The sequence below is a fragment of the Heptranchias perlo genome, chromosome 1 (assembly GCF_035084215.1).
Source record: "Heptranchias perlo isolate sHepPer1 chromosome 1, sHepPer1.hap1, whole genome shotgun sequence".
In the NCBI taxonomy this organism is placed as follows: domain Eukaryota; kingdom Metazoa; phylum Chordata; class Chondrichthyes; order Hexanchiformes; family Hexanchidae; genus Heptranchias; species Heptranchias perlo.
In genome coordinates, this window is record NC_090325.1 from 31,967,443 (window position 1) to 31,989,422 (window position 21,980).

Genomic DNA, 21,980 nt, shown 5'->3' on the forward strand with positions numbered 1-21,980 from the left:
TCTCTGATCCTCCAATACCTGCCTGCTTCTCGTTCCCTACTCAACCACCAACAGCCACTCACTGCAGCTACTGTGTCCCCTGCTTTCTGGAACTCCCTTCCTCAGCATCTCTGCCTGGTCACCTGGTCAGCCTCCAACGGGCCCTGCTGATTTACTACACTTTTGTCCCTCCTCTCTTTCTCCTTCCTAGTTGGTGTCCATATCCTGAAAAGTGCTCCAAGATGCCTTTCTGTACAAGGAGCATTGAAGAAATGTACGTAATTGCGCTAGTGAAATTACTTGAGTAGAGCATAATCCTGTCCTCCGATACCTGCCTACTTCTCATTCCCTACTCAACCATCAAAAGACGGTGACATCATCCAAAAACGTCAGATTCCACCTGTAGGTTGATGATACCCAGCTCTACCTTACCAACACCTCTCTTGACCCCTTCACTGCCCCTGATTTGTCAAGCTGCTTGTCCAACATCCAGTATTCCCCCTCCCGGGCCACTGTCAGAGGCTGAACCAGACTATTCGCAACCTTGGTGTCCTATTTGACCGTGAGCTGAGCTTTTGACCACATATCCACTCCATCACCAAGACGGCCTACTTCCACCCTCGTAACATCAGCCATCTCCGCCCCTGTCTCAGTCTATCTGCTGCTGAAACCCTCGTCCATGATTTTGTTACCTCCAGACTGCTATTCCAAGCTCTCCTGGCCGGCCTCCCACCTTCCACCCTCCGTAAACGTCAGCTCATCCAAAACTCTGCAGCCCATATCCTAACTCACACCAAGTCCCCTGTTCCTACCACTTCCAAAATATTGTCCACTTCCACCCTACCTCTCTTTAACATCAAAGCCTTAATCCATATCATTATCACCTTGAGACTGGATCATCTCTACAAACCAGAAGTCATCCAGAATGTTGCTGTCTGCTTTCTCGTCAGCACTTCCAACCTCACCTCTGGTTCCTGTGTTCACCCATCACCCCTGTGCTCACTGACCTACATTGGCTCCCGGACTGGGAACGTCTCAAATTTAAAATTCTCATCCTTGTGTTCAAATCCCTCCATGGCCTCGCCTCACCCCTCCCTATCTCTGTAACCTCTTCCAGCCCTACAACCCTCCAAGATCTCGGCGTTCCTCCAATTCTGGCCGCTTTCCCGATTTCCATTGTCCACCATTGGTGACCATACCTTCAGCTGCCTAGACCCCAAGCTCTGGAATTCGCTCTCTAAACCTCTCCGCTTTGCTATCTCAATCTCCTCCTATAAAACCTACCTCTTTGACCAAGTTTTTGGTCATCTGTCCTAATATCTCTTTATTTGGCTCTCTGTCAAATTTTGTCTACCAACACTCCAGTGAAACGCTTTGGGATGTTTTACAATGTTAAAGGTGATATATAAATGCAAATTGTTGTTGTTGCTGTTGTTGTCGTCCTCACCTGACAACCTTTGTTGCCAATAACGTTGAAACTAATTGCCAACCCAATTACTTTGTAAAGCCCTTCCCCCCTCCCCCTCCCTTGTCTTTGAGGAGCATGAACCATTCCTGCTCAAGAGAGTTAAATGTGGATTAGCAACCAACTCCAGCAATGCAGGGGTGTCACTAAAATTGGCAGATGATGTCACCCAAGTGAAATACTTGCTTAGTCTCCCTTTTATTTTTCCTCTTTAATTTTAATTAACTGTCTCTTTTCCATTAGCTCTCCAGGTCAAAAGTTAGTTTTGTAATAATTGAGAGTTACCAAAACTTCTTAACAAGAGTAAAACTGCTCCATAATCACTATATTTTATACAATGAAGCTAGCTCTTCCTCAACTTGTAGTGGAAGCACCACACCACAGTTAACATCTACTGAGCAATGTACGATGTTGACCATAGTGCTAGCTAAAGTATGTATCTCTCTTCAGTAACAATGTAGTGAGGGATTTTATGCAAAATCAGTTTGCAAAATAAATCAGAGGATATCATTACAAACAAAAACGGCCAAGCTCTGATTGACTGATGGAATAAATTCCTCATATATGCAATGCTGAATTGCGAAACAGACGGTCATCTGGTGTGGTGAATGCTACTCGATTGAAGCTTTCAAAGAGGAACTGGATCAATTCCTGATTCAGCAGTGTGGAGGAGAGGAGTTTATGGGAGGTGAAAAGATGGAAAATGGATGGTCCTGAGGCAGGAGCTGAATAACAAAGCGAGTTGGTGAGCTTCTCAGCAGTTACTTGTATTAGGAATGTAGGAACAGGAGTAGACCATGCAGCCTCTCAAGCCTGTTCCGCCAATGAGATCATGGCTGATCTGTATCCTAACCCCATTTATCCGTCTTGGCTCTATATCCCTTAATACCCTTGACTAGCAAAAATCTATCGATCTCAGATTTAAAATTATAAATTGAGCTAGCATCAATTCCTTTTGTGGGAGAGTGTTCCACACTTCTACCACCCTTTGTGTGAAGAAGTGTTTCCTAAATTCTCTCCTGATTGGCCTGGCTCTGATTTTAAGGTTATGTCCCCTTGTCCTAGACTCCTCCACCAGTGGAAAACATTTCTCTCTCTCTACCCTATCAATTCCTTTCAAAATCCTAAAAACCTCATCAAATCACCCCTTAACCTTCTATATTGCAGGGAATACAAGCCTAGTTTGTGTAATCTCTCCTCATAATTTAACCCTTGGAGCCCTGGTATCGTTCTAGTAAGTCTACGCTGCACTCCTTCCAAGGCAATATATCCTTTCTAAGGTGCGGTTCCCAGAACAGTACGCAGTATTCCAGATGTGGTCCAACCAGGGCTTTGTATAGCTGTAGCATAACCTTCTCCCCTTTATATTCTAGCCCTCTAGTTATAAAGTACCGTTATGAAATGATGTGTTAGATGAGCTTTTGAACTATTTCCTGCAGTCATCGGATAGATCTGGTTTCTCCCCTGTGTGAATGCTTGTGAACTCCCAGTGCTGATTCCCACTTGAAGCCCTTCCCACAGATATTACACTTAAATGGCCGTTCTGTTGTGTGTGTGCGCTGATGGCTCACCAGGTTGCACAACTGGCTGAACTCTTTCTCACAGGTTGGGCACTGAAATGGCTTTTCTCCTGTATGCGTGCGCTGGTGCATCACTAAGTGGGATGACTGACTAAACTCCTTGTTGCAGGTCAGGCACTCAAAAGGTTTCTCCCCAGTGTGTGTACGCTGGTGTTTCACCAGTGAGGACAGTTGGCGGAACTCCTTTTCACACCTGGGGCATTTGTACGGCTTCTCACCACTGTGAATGCGCTTGTGCCGGGACAGGTTTGACGAATCATTGAAACTCTTCCCACAGTCTGAACACTTGAATGGTTTCTCTCCAGTGTGCATGCCCTCATGTCTGCGGAGCCTGCACGAGTCATTAAAACTCTTCCCACAGGTTAGACACTGGAATGGTTTCTCTCCGGTGTGTGTCCCCTCGTGCCTGCGGAGGCTGGATGGGTGATTGAACTCATTTCCGCAGATGGGACATTTGAAAGGTTTCTCTCCTGTATGGACCAGCTGGTGTAATCTGAGGTGGGAGTTTTGGTTGAAGCTCTTGCCACATTCAGAGCAGACGAAGAGCTTCTGCCCATCTTGGAAACAATGCTGATATTCCAGCCCCTTGGAATTGCTTGAAGTGATCCTGTCTTGGAATACTGCTCTTGACTGAAAAACAGAGTTTGGTTGAGACACACCCTCTAAAACAGATAGATCACAATTACTGACTTTTACACATTACAGTGGAGCTCCCTCATTTTTAATGACTTTTTGCTTTGTTTTCATCGCAAGGTTCCTCTTTAACTAATTTCTCCACTTTGTGATTTTTACACAGTGAGTGGTTAGAATCTGGAATGCACTGCCCGAGGTGGTGGTGGAGGCAGATTCAATCATGGCTTTCAAAAGGGAATGGGATAAGTACTTGAAAGGAAAAGACTTGCAGGGCTAAGGGAAAGGGGAGTGGGACTAGCTGGATTGTTCTTGCATAGAGCCAGCGTGGACTCGATGAGCCGAATGGCCTCCTTCTGTGCTATAACCTTTCTATGATTCTATGATGATAAACCCAGACAATGAAAAGCGGATGTTCGCCCATTAGAAATTTGGGTCTACACTAGATATTCCCTTGGGTTCAATGTTGCAGACACTCCTGTATGTAGACCCCACACTGCCTATGAACAGGCTGCCCAATATCTAGTCATGTAACATTGAAACCACTTGTTATGTGCCCTCATGTGTGTTTCTTCTATCTTCCGGAAGGCTGACCGATAAACATACTAGTAAGGAGAGGACCTATTGTAAACTAACAAATTGGTTTATTTTACATGTAATATATGAAAGAACAGAAGGCCGTTTTCAGTGAAATGCAATGTTATTCCCATTACTCCTTGCAATAAAATAACAAATTAAGCGTAACTAGCCCAATACAGGCCTAGCTTCATTTTTTACAAGTCAGTATTCATTAAACTGACTTGCTTAATTTTTTCCCTTCAAATATTTATCCAATTCCCTTTTGAAAGTTATTATTGAATCTGCTTCCACCACCCTTTCAGGCAGTGCGTTCCAGATCATATCAATTCGCTACTTAAAAAAAATTCTCCTCATCTTGCCTCTGGTTCTTTTGCAAATGACCTTAAATCTGTGTCCTCTGGTTACCAACTGCCACTGGAAACAGTTTCTCCTTATTTACTCCATCAAAACCCTTCATGATTTTGAACACCTTTATATATATTTTTGTATATATGATCTTTATGCATTATACAGAACTCACAATCTTCAAACAGAATGTGTCTGTTTTGTGGATGACCATGATTTAGTGGGGTTAGTAAACTTCCCAGTCCATGTTCACATTGGAGTATTTGCAGCTTGAGAGGAAGAGAGAAAAGTTCAATCATCGTAGTACTATGAACAAAATAGAGCGAGACATAAAGCATTTTATATATTTTCATCTTGAAGGATTGCACAACTTTATTCCTATGTAACATAACACATTGTCATTTTTCCATTCCCAAGCCCTGTGGGGCCTGAGGCCAATTGTAGCACCTCAGCACAGACCGAAGACGGAAGCTGGCTGGTCTGTATGGCTCACAACACTGATGTATTTACCCCTGAACCATCCACCTTTCTATTATATAATTGTCTGCATTTTACTTTCACTGACCCAAAAATTGTCCCATTTGCTGTATCTCTCTTGCATAAAGGCTCCAAATTTAATTCATCTGCAATTCAGCCACTGAACATCGAGATTGGCTGCACTGTGCTCATATTGAGAAATTCCAGCACCGAAGAGCGATTGGTGCAAAAATGCTGAGGAAAATTTTGACAGTCTCAAGTAGACGCTATGCTGACCACAGTTCAACTAGTTTCATTCTTCATGTCACGCTCTATTTTGTTGATATTACTACTATGATTGAACTTTTCTCTCTTCCTCCCAAGCTGCAAATACTCCAAGCTACAAACATCTCCTCCTCCTTTCATCCTTACAATATAGAAATCAACACCCATTACAACAGCTCCTTCTATAATTTCTTTTCCAGGACCTCAAAACTCCACGTCTTCCCTCAATCTTTCCTTCATCCCACAAAACACAGGCTTTTAAAAGCCAAGCTTGGTGTCACCTTATCACTACTTCCTGATTTACCTCATCTTCTTTGCTGCTTTTCTCTCCCACAAGGGGAGGCTTGCGTTTTCCCAGCCTGGATTCCTGGTTCAAACCCTTCCTGGACATTACGAACTGATCTGGCTGCTTCTCCATCTGCTGCACAGAGTGTGATGACAAGCTGGACTCCTGCTCGCAGATCGGGGACTGAAATGCCTTCTCACCCACGTGCATCCGCTCATGCTTGCGAAGGCTGGATCGGTGAATGAACTCCTTCCAGCAGACAGGGCATTTGAAAGGCTTCTCTCCTGTGTGCGTGCGCTGGTGCATCATCAGGTTGACCGACTGGCTGAACTCCTTGCCGCAGGTCAAACACTGAAACGGCTTCTCTCCCGTGTGCGTGCGGTGGTGTATCACCAGATTGGACAAACGGCTGAACTCTTTACCGCAGTCGGGACATCTGAATGGCTTCTCTCCTGTATGTGTGCGCTCATGCTTGTGTAGGCTAGATGGGTGGTTGAAGTCCTTCCCGCAGACAGCACATTTGAATGGCTTCTCCCCAGTGTGCGTGTGCTGGTGCATCACCAGATTGGATGACTGGCTAAACTCCTTCCCACAGGTTGGGCACTGAAATGGCCTCTCTCCTGTGTGTGTGCGCTGGTGCATCACCAAATGGGACAATCGACTGAAGCCTTTACTGCAGTCAGGGCACTTGAATGGCCTCTCACCAGTGTGCGTGCGCTCATGCCTACGGAGACTGGATGGATGGGTGAAATCCTTCCCACAGACAGGGCATTTGAAGGGCTTCTCCCCCGTATGAATCCTCAGGTGCAGTTTGAGGCAGGAGAATTTGTGAAAGTTCTTGCCACACTCAGAGCATATGAAGTGCTTTTGCCCATCTTGGGAATGCTGCTGATCTTCCAGACCTTTGGATTTGCTTGCAGTGATCTTGTCTTGGATCAGTTCCATTGACTGAGGGGCAGTCTCCAATTGGCAGACATCTTCCATTGGGGCTGTTGATTTCTCCTAGGACAGATAGATGAAATTACTTTCTGTTACAGTGGAGCTCTCTCATATTTACTGACTGTTTTGTTCAGATTCTATACATCCACACTCACCTGATGAAGGAGGAAAGCTCCAAAAGCTTGTGATTTCAAATAAAGCTGTTGGACTATAACCTGGTGTTGTAAGACTCCTTACATTTGTCCAAAAAACTTCCCAACTTTAGCCATGTCTCCATGATAAGCAGAAAGAAAGACAGAAGAGAAAGAGCTTACATTTATGTAGCACCTTTCATTACTCAGGATGTCCCAAAGAACTTCACAGACAATTAAGTACTTTTGAAGTGTACTTACTTTTGTAAAGTAAAGAAATCTGGCAGCCAATTTGCACAAAGCAAGATCCCACTAACAGCAATGAGATAAATGACCAGATAATCTGACTTAACATTTATCCTTAGTTGAGGGATAAATGTTAGTCAAGACCCTTGGAGAACTCCCCTCCCCTTCTTTGATAGTGCCATGGGATCTCTTTACGTCCACCTGAGCGAGCAGTCAGGGCCTTGGTTTAACATATCATCAAAAAGATGTCACTCTGACATTCCCTTAGCACTGCACTGAAATGTCAGCCTAGATTATGTGCCCAAGTCTCTGGAGCGGGGCTTGAACTCACGACCTTCTGACTCAGAGGCGAGCGTGCCACCACGGAGCCATGGCTGACACCTCCTTACATGGCATGAGAAAATCAGAGGGAGAAAGAGAAAAGGCATGGGACCTTGGTCTTGTGCAGCGTCCCAGGAGAGTGGAGTTGAGGCTGATTTGGTTTTTAAACTACGCCAGGGGGTAAAGAAGACACTAAGATCAAACAGTCAATTTCTTTTTCATAATTTCTGTGGCTCATTAGTTAATGAGAATTTGATGATTTTTTTTATCATTAGCAACACAATTCGAAAGCATTGATCCCAACTCCCATCTGGTTTTGGCAATCAGATAATTTCAGAGTCCCACCACTGATATTGGAGCACCATGTACACCATCTGTGCCTTATAGTGGGGGACACTATAAAGAAAATGAAAGCAAAGAACATATCTTTAAAAGATGACTCTCCTCTCCCTGGGATATTTCTTCTGGACATCAGACACAGCCCTGCACGTAGTCTCCCTCTCTTCTGGCCCAGGCATTTTCTCTAAAACGTTTCCAGTCATTTCGTGCTCACTTTCCCCAGGAAAAGTAGCCCTGGTGCTACTATGGGCAGTTGGACCAGAGATGTTATAGCTGAGAGTGTATTGGGTACCTGCTCCTCCTGCACAGCGCCATGCACTGTACCTGCACTGCCCGTATGATAAAGTGGGCTTTCGTCTGTGCAGTGAACTTTAGAGCTTTTAACAAGGCACTTCATAACATTTTATATTGTCAATGGGAACCGACAGAAACTTTTAAGGGATATATAAATGTGAATAGTACTGAAGATTTTAGAATTTAAAAGTAAATTAGTAAAAAAGATATAGGAATAGCTCAGTAGAACTATCGGTACAAATTTGGGTAGGAGATTGGAAACTGCAGAGTGATTTACTCAAACATCTGTGTGCCACTGACACCCCACCACCAACTGGATATAACATTCAATGAACGTTGCAGGCTCACTTTAAAAATAAAATGCTTTAAAATGTATAAAAATTTGAGCTGCGATTTTATTTCCCTAAAAACGATATAAATTAAGAAATTATGTTAAAAATCCACCAAACCATAGATTTAAAATTAAATTATTAAAATATATCTGAATATATGTACTGCTATTGTTGTGGAACAATTGCCCGTATGCCTCAGTCAGTGCTGTGCTCGTCTCCTTTCCTTCCTCCAGCTTGTGTCTGCAGAGAGCAGCAACACCTGTAGTCGTGTCAATGGCACCTCAGAGCTCCATCTCCCTAGCAATGGGGCCCCCGGAGACTGTTTCCATGACAACTCTATTGAAGTGCTAATATTTGTGGAATCAATGGGGGAGGGGAGGGGGGGGGGAAGGGCAGCAACTGCATGTAAATGTGGCTGAGACAGCATCTTGCAGACAGATTGGAACATAAATTTAGAATGTCAGTCAGAGGGGAGTGTAGGAAAAAATATCAACGTGACAGAAATAGATGGAAATCCACTCTTGCATGAAAGAGAAATGGGGAACAAATGCTTGGATATAATACTAAACTTAAAGGCTGACAGTACTACTAGAACAAAAGTAAAATGAATATAACAGCAAGGCAAGTGGAGTCTGATGGAGCAGGTCACATGATTTTATAAATGGTTAAAGTTCAGTGGAAACTAACATTTACGCCTGCTAATTCGATGTCATTTTTTGCACTAAGAAAATTAGAATTATCCAATCATTACAATCAAGCAACACAAGTAACGTAACAAAGTGGGAATTTAGTGCTTAAAAATATTGAATTAAAAGTAGACATTATGAGCATTCTGAACCTCAAGACAAACCCTTGTCCTCAATACCATTTATCTCTCACAATACATAACTGACTTGGAAAATAGTGCATTTTCCCCTGTAAAATCCCTCTCTTCTTTTCAGCTGATCCCATTATACTCTGGATTAGTACCATAAAGCTGAACAACACCTCCTTTTGTCAGAAACATTAAAAAATTGATTACTTGCTTCTCATTACAAGCTTTACATTATCCCACAGCAAGAAGCAACAGACTAAACCTTGATTGTATTTTACACCGCTGAGGATCTTCATTTCTTTAAGGAATTTTATGTTCCACGGGTGCCAGTCACTCTACAGCATCTTGCTGAAGTGGCATTTTTCTTGGAAGTGTGAGCCTGGGTAGTGAGTATCAACAGGCTGTTTAACTTTAGAGGCTCAGGAGGTGGGGGGGGGGGGACATCACTGACACTTTCCAGCAGTAGTCATTGGATAGTGATCAGGAATGGGAATGTGGGCTGAATTTTTTTTTCTTTCCTTAGCCAATAGACACTGAGGCCAATTACAGCACCCTAACCATTCTCCCAACTGAGATATGCTAACTCAGTGATGAGGACTTGAACTTCACATCTTCTTGGTCAGTACCACAACTTTGCTTTTACTCGCTGAGCCATCATGGGAAGAACCAAGAGACCCCAGTTATTATCATACATGCATGGACAGTTACATTTTGCCCTCAAGTATGCACAACATGAAAACCAACATGGAGCCGGTAAGCCATGCCTCATCCAAACATTCAGATTCAGCATTCCCCAAACAGTTTATGATGAATGTAAGGATTCGCACAACACCAGGTTATAGTCTAGCAGCTTTATATGAAATCACAAGCTTTCGGAGCTTTGCTCCTTCGTCAGATGAAGTGAAGAGTTACATAAAGGCACAGCATATATAGTCAGAGAACAATGCCTGATGATTACAGATAATCGTTCTAACTGCCCTTTATCACACCTCGGCGAAAGCTTGTGATTTCAAATAAAGCTGTTGGACTATAACCTGGTGTTGTGCGAATCCTTACATTTGTCCACCCCAGTCCATCACCGGCATCTCCACATCCCAGTTTATGATGAGCATGTGCAAACTGCTGCTTTGTTACGCCTGCACTCCTTGGGACAAGTCGGCTTAAGGGAGAGAGGTAAAAGTTTCTGTTTAACGTTTACTTGTACCAACCTATTTAGTAGTCTATAGCCTGAACTGCATTGATTGGCGGCACGTTTATTCTTCTGCTATCTGAAGGCTAGAATTACATGAGAATGCTTTATTCATCCTAAGCTGGGCAACATTGTTCCTTCACCTTCGAGCAGGCAGCAAGTAAATTTTCAATTAAAATAACTTTTAGCTGAGATGTTTTGACTAAGGATTTTTTGATCTTTTTGTTCAGCTATCTGAAGTCTAGGACAGATGCAAGTTTCTTTAGCTTTCTGGTGTCAATTGCAACAGGAAGTGAACAGTTGAGAATGACTGGGATATAGCCTGGTTCAAAAGCTGGAATGTGGAACCGGTTTTAAAAAAATAAATTAAAAATTCACCAAACTCATGGTACTTATGTAACCATAGACTTTACACATGGTAAGAACACATCAATAAAAGTTGAGCCATACTGAATCCATACATGGCAACTGTCCATATTTTATGCAGTCACCATTTTGGACCCAGTGCCTGCTTGTCCACATTTACAGATGAAAGTCAGTGGAGATTTAAACTTCCTGTGCTCCACAGAGGTCAATCACCCCATGAGCCACTACAGCTTATTTGTAATACATGTGTATGGCAGCTTCATGCTACTCCTATGCTCAGAGAGACAGGTGGAAGTGAAGAGATTTGACTTGCTCTACCGTGTGCTTGTCAATAAGGGACAGATTCAGTTGCCTGACAGGCTTTCCCTCAGATTGGAATATATCTTCTCTGATTTTCCAACCTCTTCCTCTCACACTCACATAAAGCTTCCTTACCCTCTTCAAACATATGATTTTTCCATTCCTACACTTGTAGCTATTACAATTTTAGGGCTTTACCAGATACTCCTTTTGTGAATAGTGCTAATGACTACTCTTGTAAGCCTCACTCTACAAACCAGAGTGTGACTTTATATTTAAAATATCTGGTAATGTAGTGTTGCCCAGGGGCTGTAAAGAAACCCTTATTATTTTAATTAGCTCACTAGAATCGACACGTCCCCGCTCATGTTTTTCTAGCCTTCAGATAGCAGAAGAATAAACACATCAGACAATGCAATTCAGGTTACAAGCTACTAAATAAGTTTATAAAATTAAAAATAAATAACAGCAGAAAGCCAATGTAGCAGATTTCACTTGATTACAGAACAGTTAACATACACTGCCTTTTCAGTTAAAAAAATAAAGACAGACACAATACTTTGCTAACTCTCAATACCACTGCACTTGGACCAATGTCTGTAACATAAATATGTAAGGATTTCTAACTCGCACCAAGTCCCGCTCACCCATCAAACCTATGCCCGCTGACCTACATTGGCTCCTGTTACAGCAACATGTGAATTTTAAAATTCTCATCCTTGTGTTCAAATCCCTCCATGGCCTCACCCCTCCCTATCTCTGTAACCTCCTCCAGCCCTACCAACCTCGGAGATCTCTGCGCTCCTCCAATTCTGGCCTCTTGCTCATCCCTGATTTTCTTCGCTCCATCATTGGCAGCCATGCCTTCAGCTGCCGAGGCCCTAAACTCAGGAAATCCCTCCCTAATCTCTCCACCTCTCTACCTCCCTCTCCCCCTTTAAATCGCTCTTTAAAACCTACCCCTTTGACCAAGCTCTCACCGCTGCAGTATCAGCAACCTCGATTTTCTTGTCTCCTTCCCAGAATCAGAATTAAATGTTTTGTTGAGATTTTTCCTGATTTACTGAACAATCATCTTATGTGACTTAGGTCAGAAGAAGCAAGCTGGTAAACAAGGTTGCAATTAATCCATTATCATAATAAGAACATTGCTTCATTAGAGCCAAACAGGCTGCAGGGATAAATACACTGGCTTAATGAAATGCACAGTCCCCAAGTGAAGTTCTTTTTTTAAAAAAAAGAACATCTAAACTCCAGAGACACCATAAAGAAAAGAAAATATTATAGTCATGAGAAGGTGACAAAGGTGATTCCCTTGGCAATGCTTTCACTTACTTCAGTAACTGTCACAAATCTGAGAAGGCCTGTAGGCTTCCTATCTGCCACTGTTTCAATTCAACTAACTTATGTCACATTATTGAATGTGAAGTCAGCAACAAATTAAGAACTGATAATGATCAACACTGTGTATCTGGAATCAAATTCCCAATGGGAGGAACTGGACCCTGTAAAGCTGTATTGAAATCTGGGCAACTATTTTCATTTCACATCCTTAGGACATCCCAAAGTATTTCACATTCAACAAATTACTTTTGATGTCTAGTCACTCTTATATAGGTAAATGTAGCAGCAGGTTGTGCATAGCATCTCATCCATGAAACAGCAGCTCTGACAATGCAACACTTTCTCAGTACTGCATAGAAACATAGAAAATAGGAGCAAGAGCAGGCCCTTCGGGCCTGCTCTGCCATTCAAAGTGATCATGGCTGATTGTCTAACTCAGTACCCTGTTCCCGCTTTTTCCCCATATCCCTTGATCCCTTTAGCATTAAGAAATATATCTATCTCCTTCTTGAATACATGTAATCACTTGGCCTCCACTGCCACTGAAGTGTCAGCTTAGATTATGAGTTCAAGTGCTGGGCAGGGGTTTGAACCTATGACCTTCTGACTCAAAGGTTAGAGTGCTACCAGTGAACCAAGTTGAAAAAATATCTGTAGCCCTTCCAGGATAAGTTATTTAATTTGAAAATCAGAATTACAGTAGACTCCAAAATACTGGAAAATGCACCAAATAAAGTGATAAAAAATCAACAACAAAAAAATTTGAGGGGGGGGGGGCGGGAAGGTATGTTCCTCTAAAAAAATTGTACTTGAACATTCACATCCTGTTAATCTTTTGTGTGCAGAAGGTATTTTTTGAAGTGTCAACTTGGCTCAGGAGTAGCACTCTCATTCGGAGTCAGAAGGTTGTGGGTTCAAGCCCCACTTCAGGATTTAAGCTCATAATCTAGGCTAACCTTTCAGAGCAGTACTGAGGGTGTGCTGTATTTTCAGAATGCCGTCTTTGAGGCAAGACATTGAACTGAGGTCCAGCCTGTTCAGGTAGATATAAAATAATCCATATTACTATTAGAAAGGTTCAGGGAATTCTCCCGGTGTCCAGGCCAACATTCATTTCTCAACCAAAACAGATTAACTGGTCATTTATCTCATTTGCTCTTTGTGGGATTCTGCTTTATGCAAATTGCCTACACTTTGAAAGTAATTAGTCAATCATAAAACACTTTGACCCAAACGGCACAACATAAATGCAAGTTTGTTCTTCCTTTCCTTGCATTATAGGAACATGGGAACAAGAATAGGCCAGTCAGCCCCTCAGCCTGTTCTGCCATTAAATTAGATCATGGCTGATCTGGATTAAACTCCATCTACCCGCCTTTTTTCCATAACTCTGAATACCCTTGCCAACCATTGAAATGAGTATTAAGTTTGCCTGTACCTTACACTGGAACCAGCCTGCAAACCCCACTGCACTGCCATAGTAGATGTTTGTTGTCAATTTTTTGCTAGTTTTTTTTTTAGGTTGGCACCTCCCTGAAGGGGGACACAGAGTCTAGACTTCAGTGTACAAATACATGGTGAATTTACCACAGTTCAGAACAATGTACAGACCAGTCGGCTTTACATTATGAGGGCAATCTCGGGGGGGAGAGGAGGAGGAGGAGGAGGTGGTTCTGAATGGGGTGAGGAGCTGGTTGGGCCTCACCATCCCCCAACCCATTTACAGGAAAACGGTGAAAATGGCGGAGCCAGTAAGCAGCCTGACGGAGCAACTCTCCTCCACAGCTAGTGATTAAAACATACCCCTACCTAACGCCCCCAACCTCCACGGTGCCGTCCTCGGCCTCACTTACCGAGCGGGCTGCAGTGAAGCGTCACTTTTATCAAATTCTGCTCTTTCGAGATCTTTAGCCACAAAACACTCGAAGCACCTTTGATGAGGGAGGATTACGCTTATTGGAGATAGGGGACTTTCTGAAAAGCGGTGCACTCTGGGTACAGCCGCTCGCCATTATAGAGGCGTTGAAATGTTTGAAAAATTGTCCACATCTTTTTCCTAGTAATCACCAAACTACTAGCGTGCGATTCTTTTCATAAATTTATTTTGTTTTTGAAAATTAGAAAATGGTAACTGCAATTTTAGATTTATAAAACGTTAAAACGCATCAAAGAAAAAAAACATGTCCTATATTAATCCTTCCTGGGAAACGTTCACACAGATTAGAAATTAGACATATTCCCAAAAAAAGTAAAGATAATGCAGCGAGAGTTCCTTGGGTGAGTGGGGGAATTAAAATTTAAGATGAGACTTAATAAGAGACATGTAACAAATCTAAGGCTAATAACACAAAAGAAAATCAAGCCGAATGTAGAAATTATATAGGGGAAACAAAAAGTATTAAAAAGGCTAAAAGAAAGTATGAAGACTGACCGGTAACGAAAAATGTTACAGGCATTGGATCTAAAATGTTAACTGTCAACATAAAGCCATGATGTGGAGATGCCGGTGAATTTAAAATAAAATTGCTGGACTATAACTTGGTGTTGTAAAATTGTTTACAAACATAAAGCCAGACAGTTGGGTTAAGTTCTCAATGGAAATAACTGGATCCCATAAAATCATATTAAAATTAGGATAATTATTTTCATATTTAAAAAATCTCTGTAAACCAGAATCAATTATTATTGGCTTGAAGGTGAAACTATAGTGGACTCCAAAACGTTGGAAAATGCACCAAGTGTCAAAAATCAAAATTTTCTACATGGGAAGGCATGTCCCCAGAAATGTCTAAATCAGCACTCAAATGCACACTTTCATGTACTTTTTTTTCTTTGCAAATAAATAATAGGTACACCTGTAGCTGAAGTTCACTTCCCACTTTCAGTGTAACTACTTATTTTAAAGCATACTGCTGGCATACCTGTTTTTAAGTTACCAGGCTCTTTGATGCTGTCAGCTTTTGCTAATTTCTAGGTTGGCGTATCCAGATTTGGCGGGAATGAATTTTAATTGTAGCCTTACCAACAGTTCCTGCATTACTTCCCACGTTTTATACTTTGTGGATAAACTTCTAATATAGGTTGAAATGACTGAACACTAAGAAAGGTATGGAGATTTAAATTCTCCAAAAGAGAATGGGGTAGGGGAAATGTTTATGGTAGCTGCACTGGAATAGCTTAATTAGTTCTAGTGCGCAGGTCTTCAGCATTACAGTTGGGACCCATGGCTTTGCTGTGTTCAGCTGTTATTTAATGTCAGGTGGAGTTAATCAAATTGGATAAAGACTGGTATCTGTGATGTTGGGGATCTCAGGAGGAGGCCAGGTGGGAGTGTCCACTTGTTACTTTTAGCTGAAGGTGCTTGAAAACACTCAGTTTTGTCTCTCACACTTGTTTGATAAACTCTGCTTTAGTTGAGGTCAGAGGTGTTCTCTTCCCATTTGTTGCCCAATTGTACACCACCATTCTTAACTGGATATGCTTGAGCTCCAGAGCTTTGCTCTGATCTGTTGGTTGTGAGATCACTTTGTTCTATCTACAGCCTGCTGCTTCTGATGTTTAGTATGCAGGTAGCCCTGTGTAGTAGCTTCACGAGGTTAGTGTCTCATTCTAAGATATACTTGGTGCTGCTCTTTGAACAACCATCTACACTCCGTATTGAACCAGGTTTGGTTTCCTAACTGGATGATGATGAAGGAGAGAGGGATGTAATCGAGTGGGCTGAACTAATAAGCCAGAGAACGTGAGTTCAAATCCCACCATGGCAGTTTGAGTTTAAAAAAAACAATGGAAATAAAAGCTGGTATCAGTAAAAGTGACCAGGAAGCTGTTGGATTGTTGCAAAAACCCAGCTGGTTCACTAATGTCCTTTAGGAAAGGAAACCTGCTGTTCTTACCCGGTCTGGCCTATATGTGACTCCAGTCCCACATCAATGTGGTTGACTCTTAACTGCCTTCTAACAAGTCATTCTGTTTATCAGACTACTACAAAGAATGCAGACTCCACCTTCTCAAAGTCACTAGGGATGGGCAATACAATGCCAACCTTGCCAGCGACGCTCACATCCTGATAATGAATAAAAAGTGTTGGGCTATGGGGTTACAGATGATGGTGGTGTACAATTCTGTTGCTGCCAATGGCCCACATTGGATGCCCAGTTTGAGCTGCTAAAATTGTCCTTAATCTGTCCCACTTAGCATGGTGGTACTGCCTCCTATACAAAGGAAGGTCCTCACTGTGAAGACAAGACTTTATCTTCACAGGACTATGCAGTGGTCAATGCTCTTATGGAAAGTTATATCAGCAACAGGTAGTTTGGTGAGGACCACATCAAGTAGGTTACTCTCTTATGTTGGTTCCCTCAACACCTGAGGCAGCTATCTCCTTCTGGGCAGGACCTGCTTGTTCTGTAGTGGTACTATTAAGCCACTCCTGGTGGAGGATATTGAAGGCCCCCACCCAGAGTACGTTCTGTGTCCTTGCTTCTCTCAGTGTTTCCTCCAAGTGGTGTTCAACATGGAGGAGTATTGTGTCATCAGTTGAGGGGATGCAGTACGTGGTAAGCAGCAGGACTTTTCCTGGGTCTTGTTTGCCCTAAAGCCATGATACACTAGAGTCAATGTTGAAGACTCCCAGGGCTACGCCCACCCAACTATATACTACTGTACACCCACTGCTAGTGGGTTTATACTGTTGGCGGGCAGCACATACCCAAGGATAGTGATGATGTAGTCTGGGATAGTGGCTATTAAATACGACTCTCTGAGTATGACTATGTCTGACTATTGGTTGACTGTTCTGTGGTACAGTACTTCAAACTTGAACACCGGTCCACTGCTGTTAGTGAGGAGGGTTTTGTAGGGTCAACTGGGCTGAAAATGCCTGTGTTTTGTGCTGAGCTGATACTTGGGTTGTTTCTCGTAGGGCAACCTGATTTTTCTCATGATTCTGTTCTGTAGCAGTGGAGAATTGAACTGAAGTAGGGATGAAGTTGAAAGCTGCAACAGAAAGCAAATACTTTGGTAAAGTTTAATTTAAGTTGTCAAGCTGTCACATCATGAAGTGATGAAAAACTGTAATAGGACAAGAGAAGCCTCATTAGGTTTGTGAAGGGTAAATTTAGGACAGAAATTATGATATATATATATATATTTAATACAGAGGGTGATCAGTAGCTAGAACTGGTTGCCAGGAAGAATGTCCAGGACATTAGATAGATTATAGAAACAGCTAATGTCATAATGGTAGGTTCGGTAGTCTGGAAGGATGAGATCAAATGGGCTGAAATGCTTTTTTCATTTATAACAAAATGCTTCTGCAGGAGCTGGGTAGCAATATTTATTCTTACACAGGATAATCTCCACAAATTATCTGTAAACAAAGGTCAGGAATTCCTGTCCACAGTTCATCCCCGAAGAAGGGGTATCAAGAGCCCGAGCAGAGGTTAGGGGTGAATCCAGGAAGAAATATTCACCCCTCACCACAGAGAGAACAGTATTAACGTGAAAGGGTGGGGGGAGAGAACAAAGAGTGCCAGCATGAACCAGGGAAGGTGGGGTGGGGGGGGGGAAAGAGTATCAGCATGAACTGGGTTGGCAAGAAAGAACACCAGCATGAACTGGGGGTGGGACAAGAGGGCTGCATGAACTGGGAAGAGGAGGAAATAATGCCAACATGAACTGGGAAGGGGAAAAATACCAGCAAGAACTGAGGGGGGAAGGGAAAAAAGAGTGCCAGCACAAACCAGGGTGGGCAAAGAGTGCCAGCACAAACCAGGGTGGGCAAAGAGTGCCAGCACAAACCAGGGTGGGCAAAGAGTGCCAGCACGAACCAGGGTGGGCAAAGAGTGCCAGCACGAACCAGGGTGGGCAAAGAGTGCCAGCACGAACCAGGGTGGGCAAAGAGTGCCAGCACGAACCAGGGTGGGGAAAGAGTGCCAGCACGAACCAGGGTGGGGAAAGAGTGCCAGCACGAACCAGGGTGGGGAAAGAGTGCCAGCACGAACCAGGGTGGGGAAAGAGTGCCAGCACGAACCAGGGTGGGGAAAGAGTGCCAGCACGAACCAGGGTGGGGAAAGAGTGCCAGCACGAACCAGGGTGGGGAAAGAGTGCCAGCACGAACCAGGGTGGGGAAAGAGTGCCAGCACGAACCAGGGTGGGGAAAGAGTGCCAGCACGAACCAGGGTGGGGAAAGAGTGCCAGCACGAACCAGGGTGGGGAAAGAGTGCCAGCACGAACCAGGGTGGGGAAAGAGTGCCAGCACGAACCAGGGTGGGGAAAGAGTGCCAGCACGAACCAGGGTGGGGAAAGAGTGCCAGCACGAACCAGGGTGGGGAAAGAGTGCCAGCACGAACCAGGGTGGGGAAAGAGTGCCAGCACGAACCAGGGTGGGGAAAGAGTGCCAGCACGAACCAGGGTGGGCAAAGAGTGCCAGCACGAACCAGGGTGGGCAAAGAGTGCCAGCACAAACCAGGGTGGGCAAAGAGTGCCAGCACAAACCAGGGTGGGCAAAGAGTGCCAGCACGAACCAGGGTGGGCAAAGAGTGCCAGCACGAACCAGGGTGGGCAAAGAGTGCCAGCACGAACCAGGGTGGGGAAAGAGTGCCAGCACGAACCAGGGTGGGGAAAGAGTGCCAGCACGAACCAGGGTGGGGAAAGAGTGCCAGCACGAACCAGGGTGGGGAAAGAGTGCCAGCACGAACCAGGGTGGGGAAAGAGTGCCAGCACGAACCAGGGTGGGGAAAGAGTGCCAGCACGAACCAGGGTGGGGAAAGAGTGCCAGCACGAACCAGGGTGGGGAAAGAGTGCCAGCACGAACCAGGGTGGGGAAAGAGTGCCAGCACGAACCAGGGTGGGGAAAGAGTGCCAGCACGAACCAGGGTGGGGAAAGAGTGCCAGCACGAACCAGGGTGGGGAAAGAGTGCCAGCACGAACCAGGGTGGGGAAAGAGTGCCAGCACGAACCAGGGTGGGGAAAGAGTGCCAGCACGAACCAGGGTGGGGAAAGAGTGCCAGCACGAACCAGGGTGGGGAAAGAGTGCCAGCACGAACCAGGGTGGGGAAAGAGTGCCAGCACGAACCAGGGTGGGGAAAGAGTGCCAGCACGAACCAGGGTGGGGAAAGAGTGCCAGCACGAACCAGGGTGGGGAAAGAGTGCCAGCACGAACCAGGGTGGGGAAAGAGTGCCAGCACGAACTGCAAAGAGTGGGGATTAATGTCAACATGAACTGGGAAGGGGAAAGTACCAGCAAGAACTATGCCGGGGTGGGGGGGGGGGAAAAGAGGTGGATGGAATTGGAAAGAGAGCCAGCATGAAGGAGGAGGGCAAATGGGGAGTGCAAAGAGTGTCAGCATGAACCAGAGTGGGGAAAGAGTATCAGCATGAACTGGGGCAGGGAGAAAGAACACCAGAGAGAACTGGGGTTGGAACAAGAGGGCTCGCATGAATTGGGGGGAGGGGTGAGAGAAGAGTGGATCTGTGAAATGGGATAGGAGGGGATTAATAAAGAATTTAATAAAGCCCAGGATCCCGTATGCTTTCTTAACCACTTTCTCAACCTGCCCTGCCACCTTCAACGACCTGTGTACATATACCCCCAGGTCTCGCTGTTCTTGCACCCCCTTTAGAGTTGTACCATTTAGTTTATATTGCCTCTCCTCGTTCTTCCTACCAAAATGTATCACTTCACACTTCTCAGCATTAAATTTCATCTGCCACGTGTCCACCCATTCCACCAGCCTGTCTATGTCCTCTTGAAGTCTACCACTATCCTCCTCACTCTTTACTATACTTCCAAGTTTTGTGTCATTTGCAAATTTTAAAATTGTGCCCTGTACACCCAAGTCCAAGTCATTAATATATATTAAGAGAAGCAGTGGTCCCAGTACTGACCCCTGAGAACACCAATGTATACCTTCCTCCAGTCTGAGAAACAACCGTTCACCGCTACCCTCTTTTCTGTCACTTAGCCAATTTCTTATCCACATTGCCACTGCCCCTTGTATTCCGTGGGCTTCAATTTTATTGACCAGCCTATTATGTGGCACTTTATCAAACGCCTTTTGGAAGTCCATATACACAACATCACCATATTGTCCTCATCAACCCTCTCCGTTACCTTATCAAAAAACTCTTATCAAGTTAGTCAAACACGATTTGCCTTTAACAAATCCGTGCTGGCTTTCCCTTATTAATCCACATTAATAATCTGTATTAATGTACAAAAGGATTTTGTTCAAAACTAGGATGGAAGAAAGAAGACACGATTATCAACTGAGGAAGTCACAAGTTCAGTTTAATGGGTCCAGTCATTCAGTTGCAGAACAATCACCTGGCATGGTGGATCCTGCTTAGCTGAAACATTCAGAAACTAACAGAGTCAAATTTTGATTCAGCAGCAAACATAGGAGTTGACTCCGAAGCACAAATTTAAAGTTTCTTTGTTAACTGCCTTCAAAGATGAATTTGAAAGACGCTTATAATGGGCCCATGCACAAACTAGTCCTTTATAATATATGATGAGATGCTGAGCCAGGAGCTGGACAATATAATGAGCCAGTGGCCATGCAATGGTCATTGGGCTTCCTGACTACACTGACGACTATGCAGGTTTGAAGAGCTTTTGAACCGTTTCCCGCAGTCTGTGCACAGATAAGGTGCCTCCCTGGTGTGAATCTGCTCGTGTGCTCTTGAAGTCCTTCTCCCACACACAGTGCACTGAAATGGCCACTCCCCTTTGTCTGTGCCCTGATGGTTCACCAGGTGTTGGAGAAGTTGGAAACCCTTTCTGCACGTGCCGCACTGATACGGCCGCTGATCTATGCGTGCGTGCGCGCCGGTACAGCACCAGCAAGGATGATTGGCTGAACTCCTTCCCACAGCTCAGGCTGAAATGGCTTCCCTCCTGTGTGCACGTGGTGGTGGTTCACCAGGTGTTGGTGCAGCCAGAAGCCCTTCCCACAGTATCGCAATGACACGGCCGCTCCTCTGTGTGGGTGCACTGGTGCTGCAGCAGCATGGATGACTGGCTGATCCTCTTTCCACAGGTCAAGCACTGAAATGGCTTCTCTCCTGTGTGGGTGCGCTGGTGCAGCACCAAGTGGTGAGCATAAATAAATCCCTTCTTGCACGCAGTGCATCTGAATGGCTTGTTCCCACTGTGGATGAGCTTGTGGTGTGCCAGGTTCACTGAATTGTTAAAACATTTCCCACAGTCGGGGCATTTGAATGGCTTCTCTCCTGTGTGCATGTGTCAAAACTTAACACTATACCAATGCATTAACACCCAAACCAGTATTACAAAGAGAAAATTTTATTTTAACTTGTATACAAGGGAAGAGCACCTCCAAACAATGGTTGAAGGTACAGCTTCTTCGAGTCAGTGAAGCAGCTCATGTTTATACAGTTCAATAAAAACGCCCATCTGCTACAGAATATGGGCGTACACATACATTTCTTTATTGGCTGAGGTAGTTGGTCAATCAAGTAGTGAGCCTGCCCCCCCCCCCACCCCCGAACGTCCATAGCCTTTTATTACTTTGGCATGTAGGCCTGAGCATTCTCATCCTCCCCACATTTCTGTCCTGGTTATCAATAGGGCTGAAGTCAGCCTCAAGGCCACATGGCCTTTCAAGAAATTGTATTCTCATTATATTTTTGTAGTCAGCAATACCCTTATCTGCTAGAGAGGCCAGACTGTACTAAGCACCTGTTCAGCGAACTTAACTATCAACATACCAAGGCTTAAACGTAATTACACAAT

The 21,980-nt window shown here is 44.2% G+C and overlaps 1 protein-coding gene across 1 annotated transcript; it reads right to left on the reverse strand.

Moving 5' to 3' along the window:
* Positions 1-1,498: 1,498 nt before the first annotated feature.
* Positions 1,499-14,160, reverse strand: LOC137321177 (zinc finger protein 84-like). The gene is made up of 3 exons (XM_067983455.1): positions 14,074-14,160; positions 5,624-6,607; positions 1,499-3,654 (listed from the first exon to the last, which is right to left on the reverse strand). The coding sequence occupies exons 2-3, from the start codon at positions 6,587-6,589 to the stop codon at positions 2,884-2,886; spliced, it is 1,737 nt and encodes a 578-aa protein (XP_067839556.1). The 5' UTR covers positions 6,590-6,607; positions 14,074-14,160; the 3' UTR covers positions 1,499-2,883.
* Between the last annotated feature and the right edge of the window lie 7,820 nt (positions 14,161-21,980).

Excerpts from the sequence above, each read along its gene's own strand:
- LOC137321177 (XM_067983455.1), bottom strand. The coding sequence starts at position 6,589 with ATGGAAGATGTCTGCCAATTGGAGACTGCCCCTCAGTCAATGGAACTG. Across the intron at positions 3,655-5,623 it reads AAAGCAGCAAAGAAGATGAG|TCAAGAGCAGTATTCCAAGA; the intron begins GTAAATCAGGAA and ends TCTGTTTTTCAG.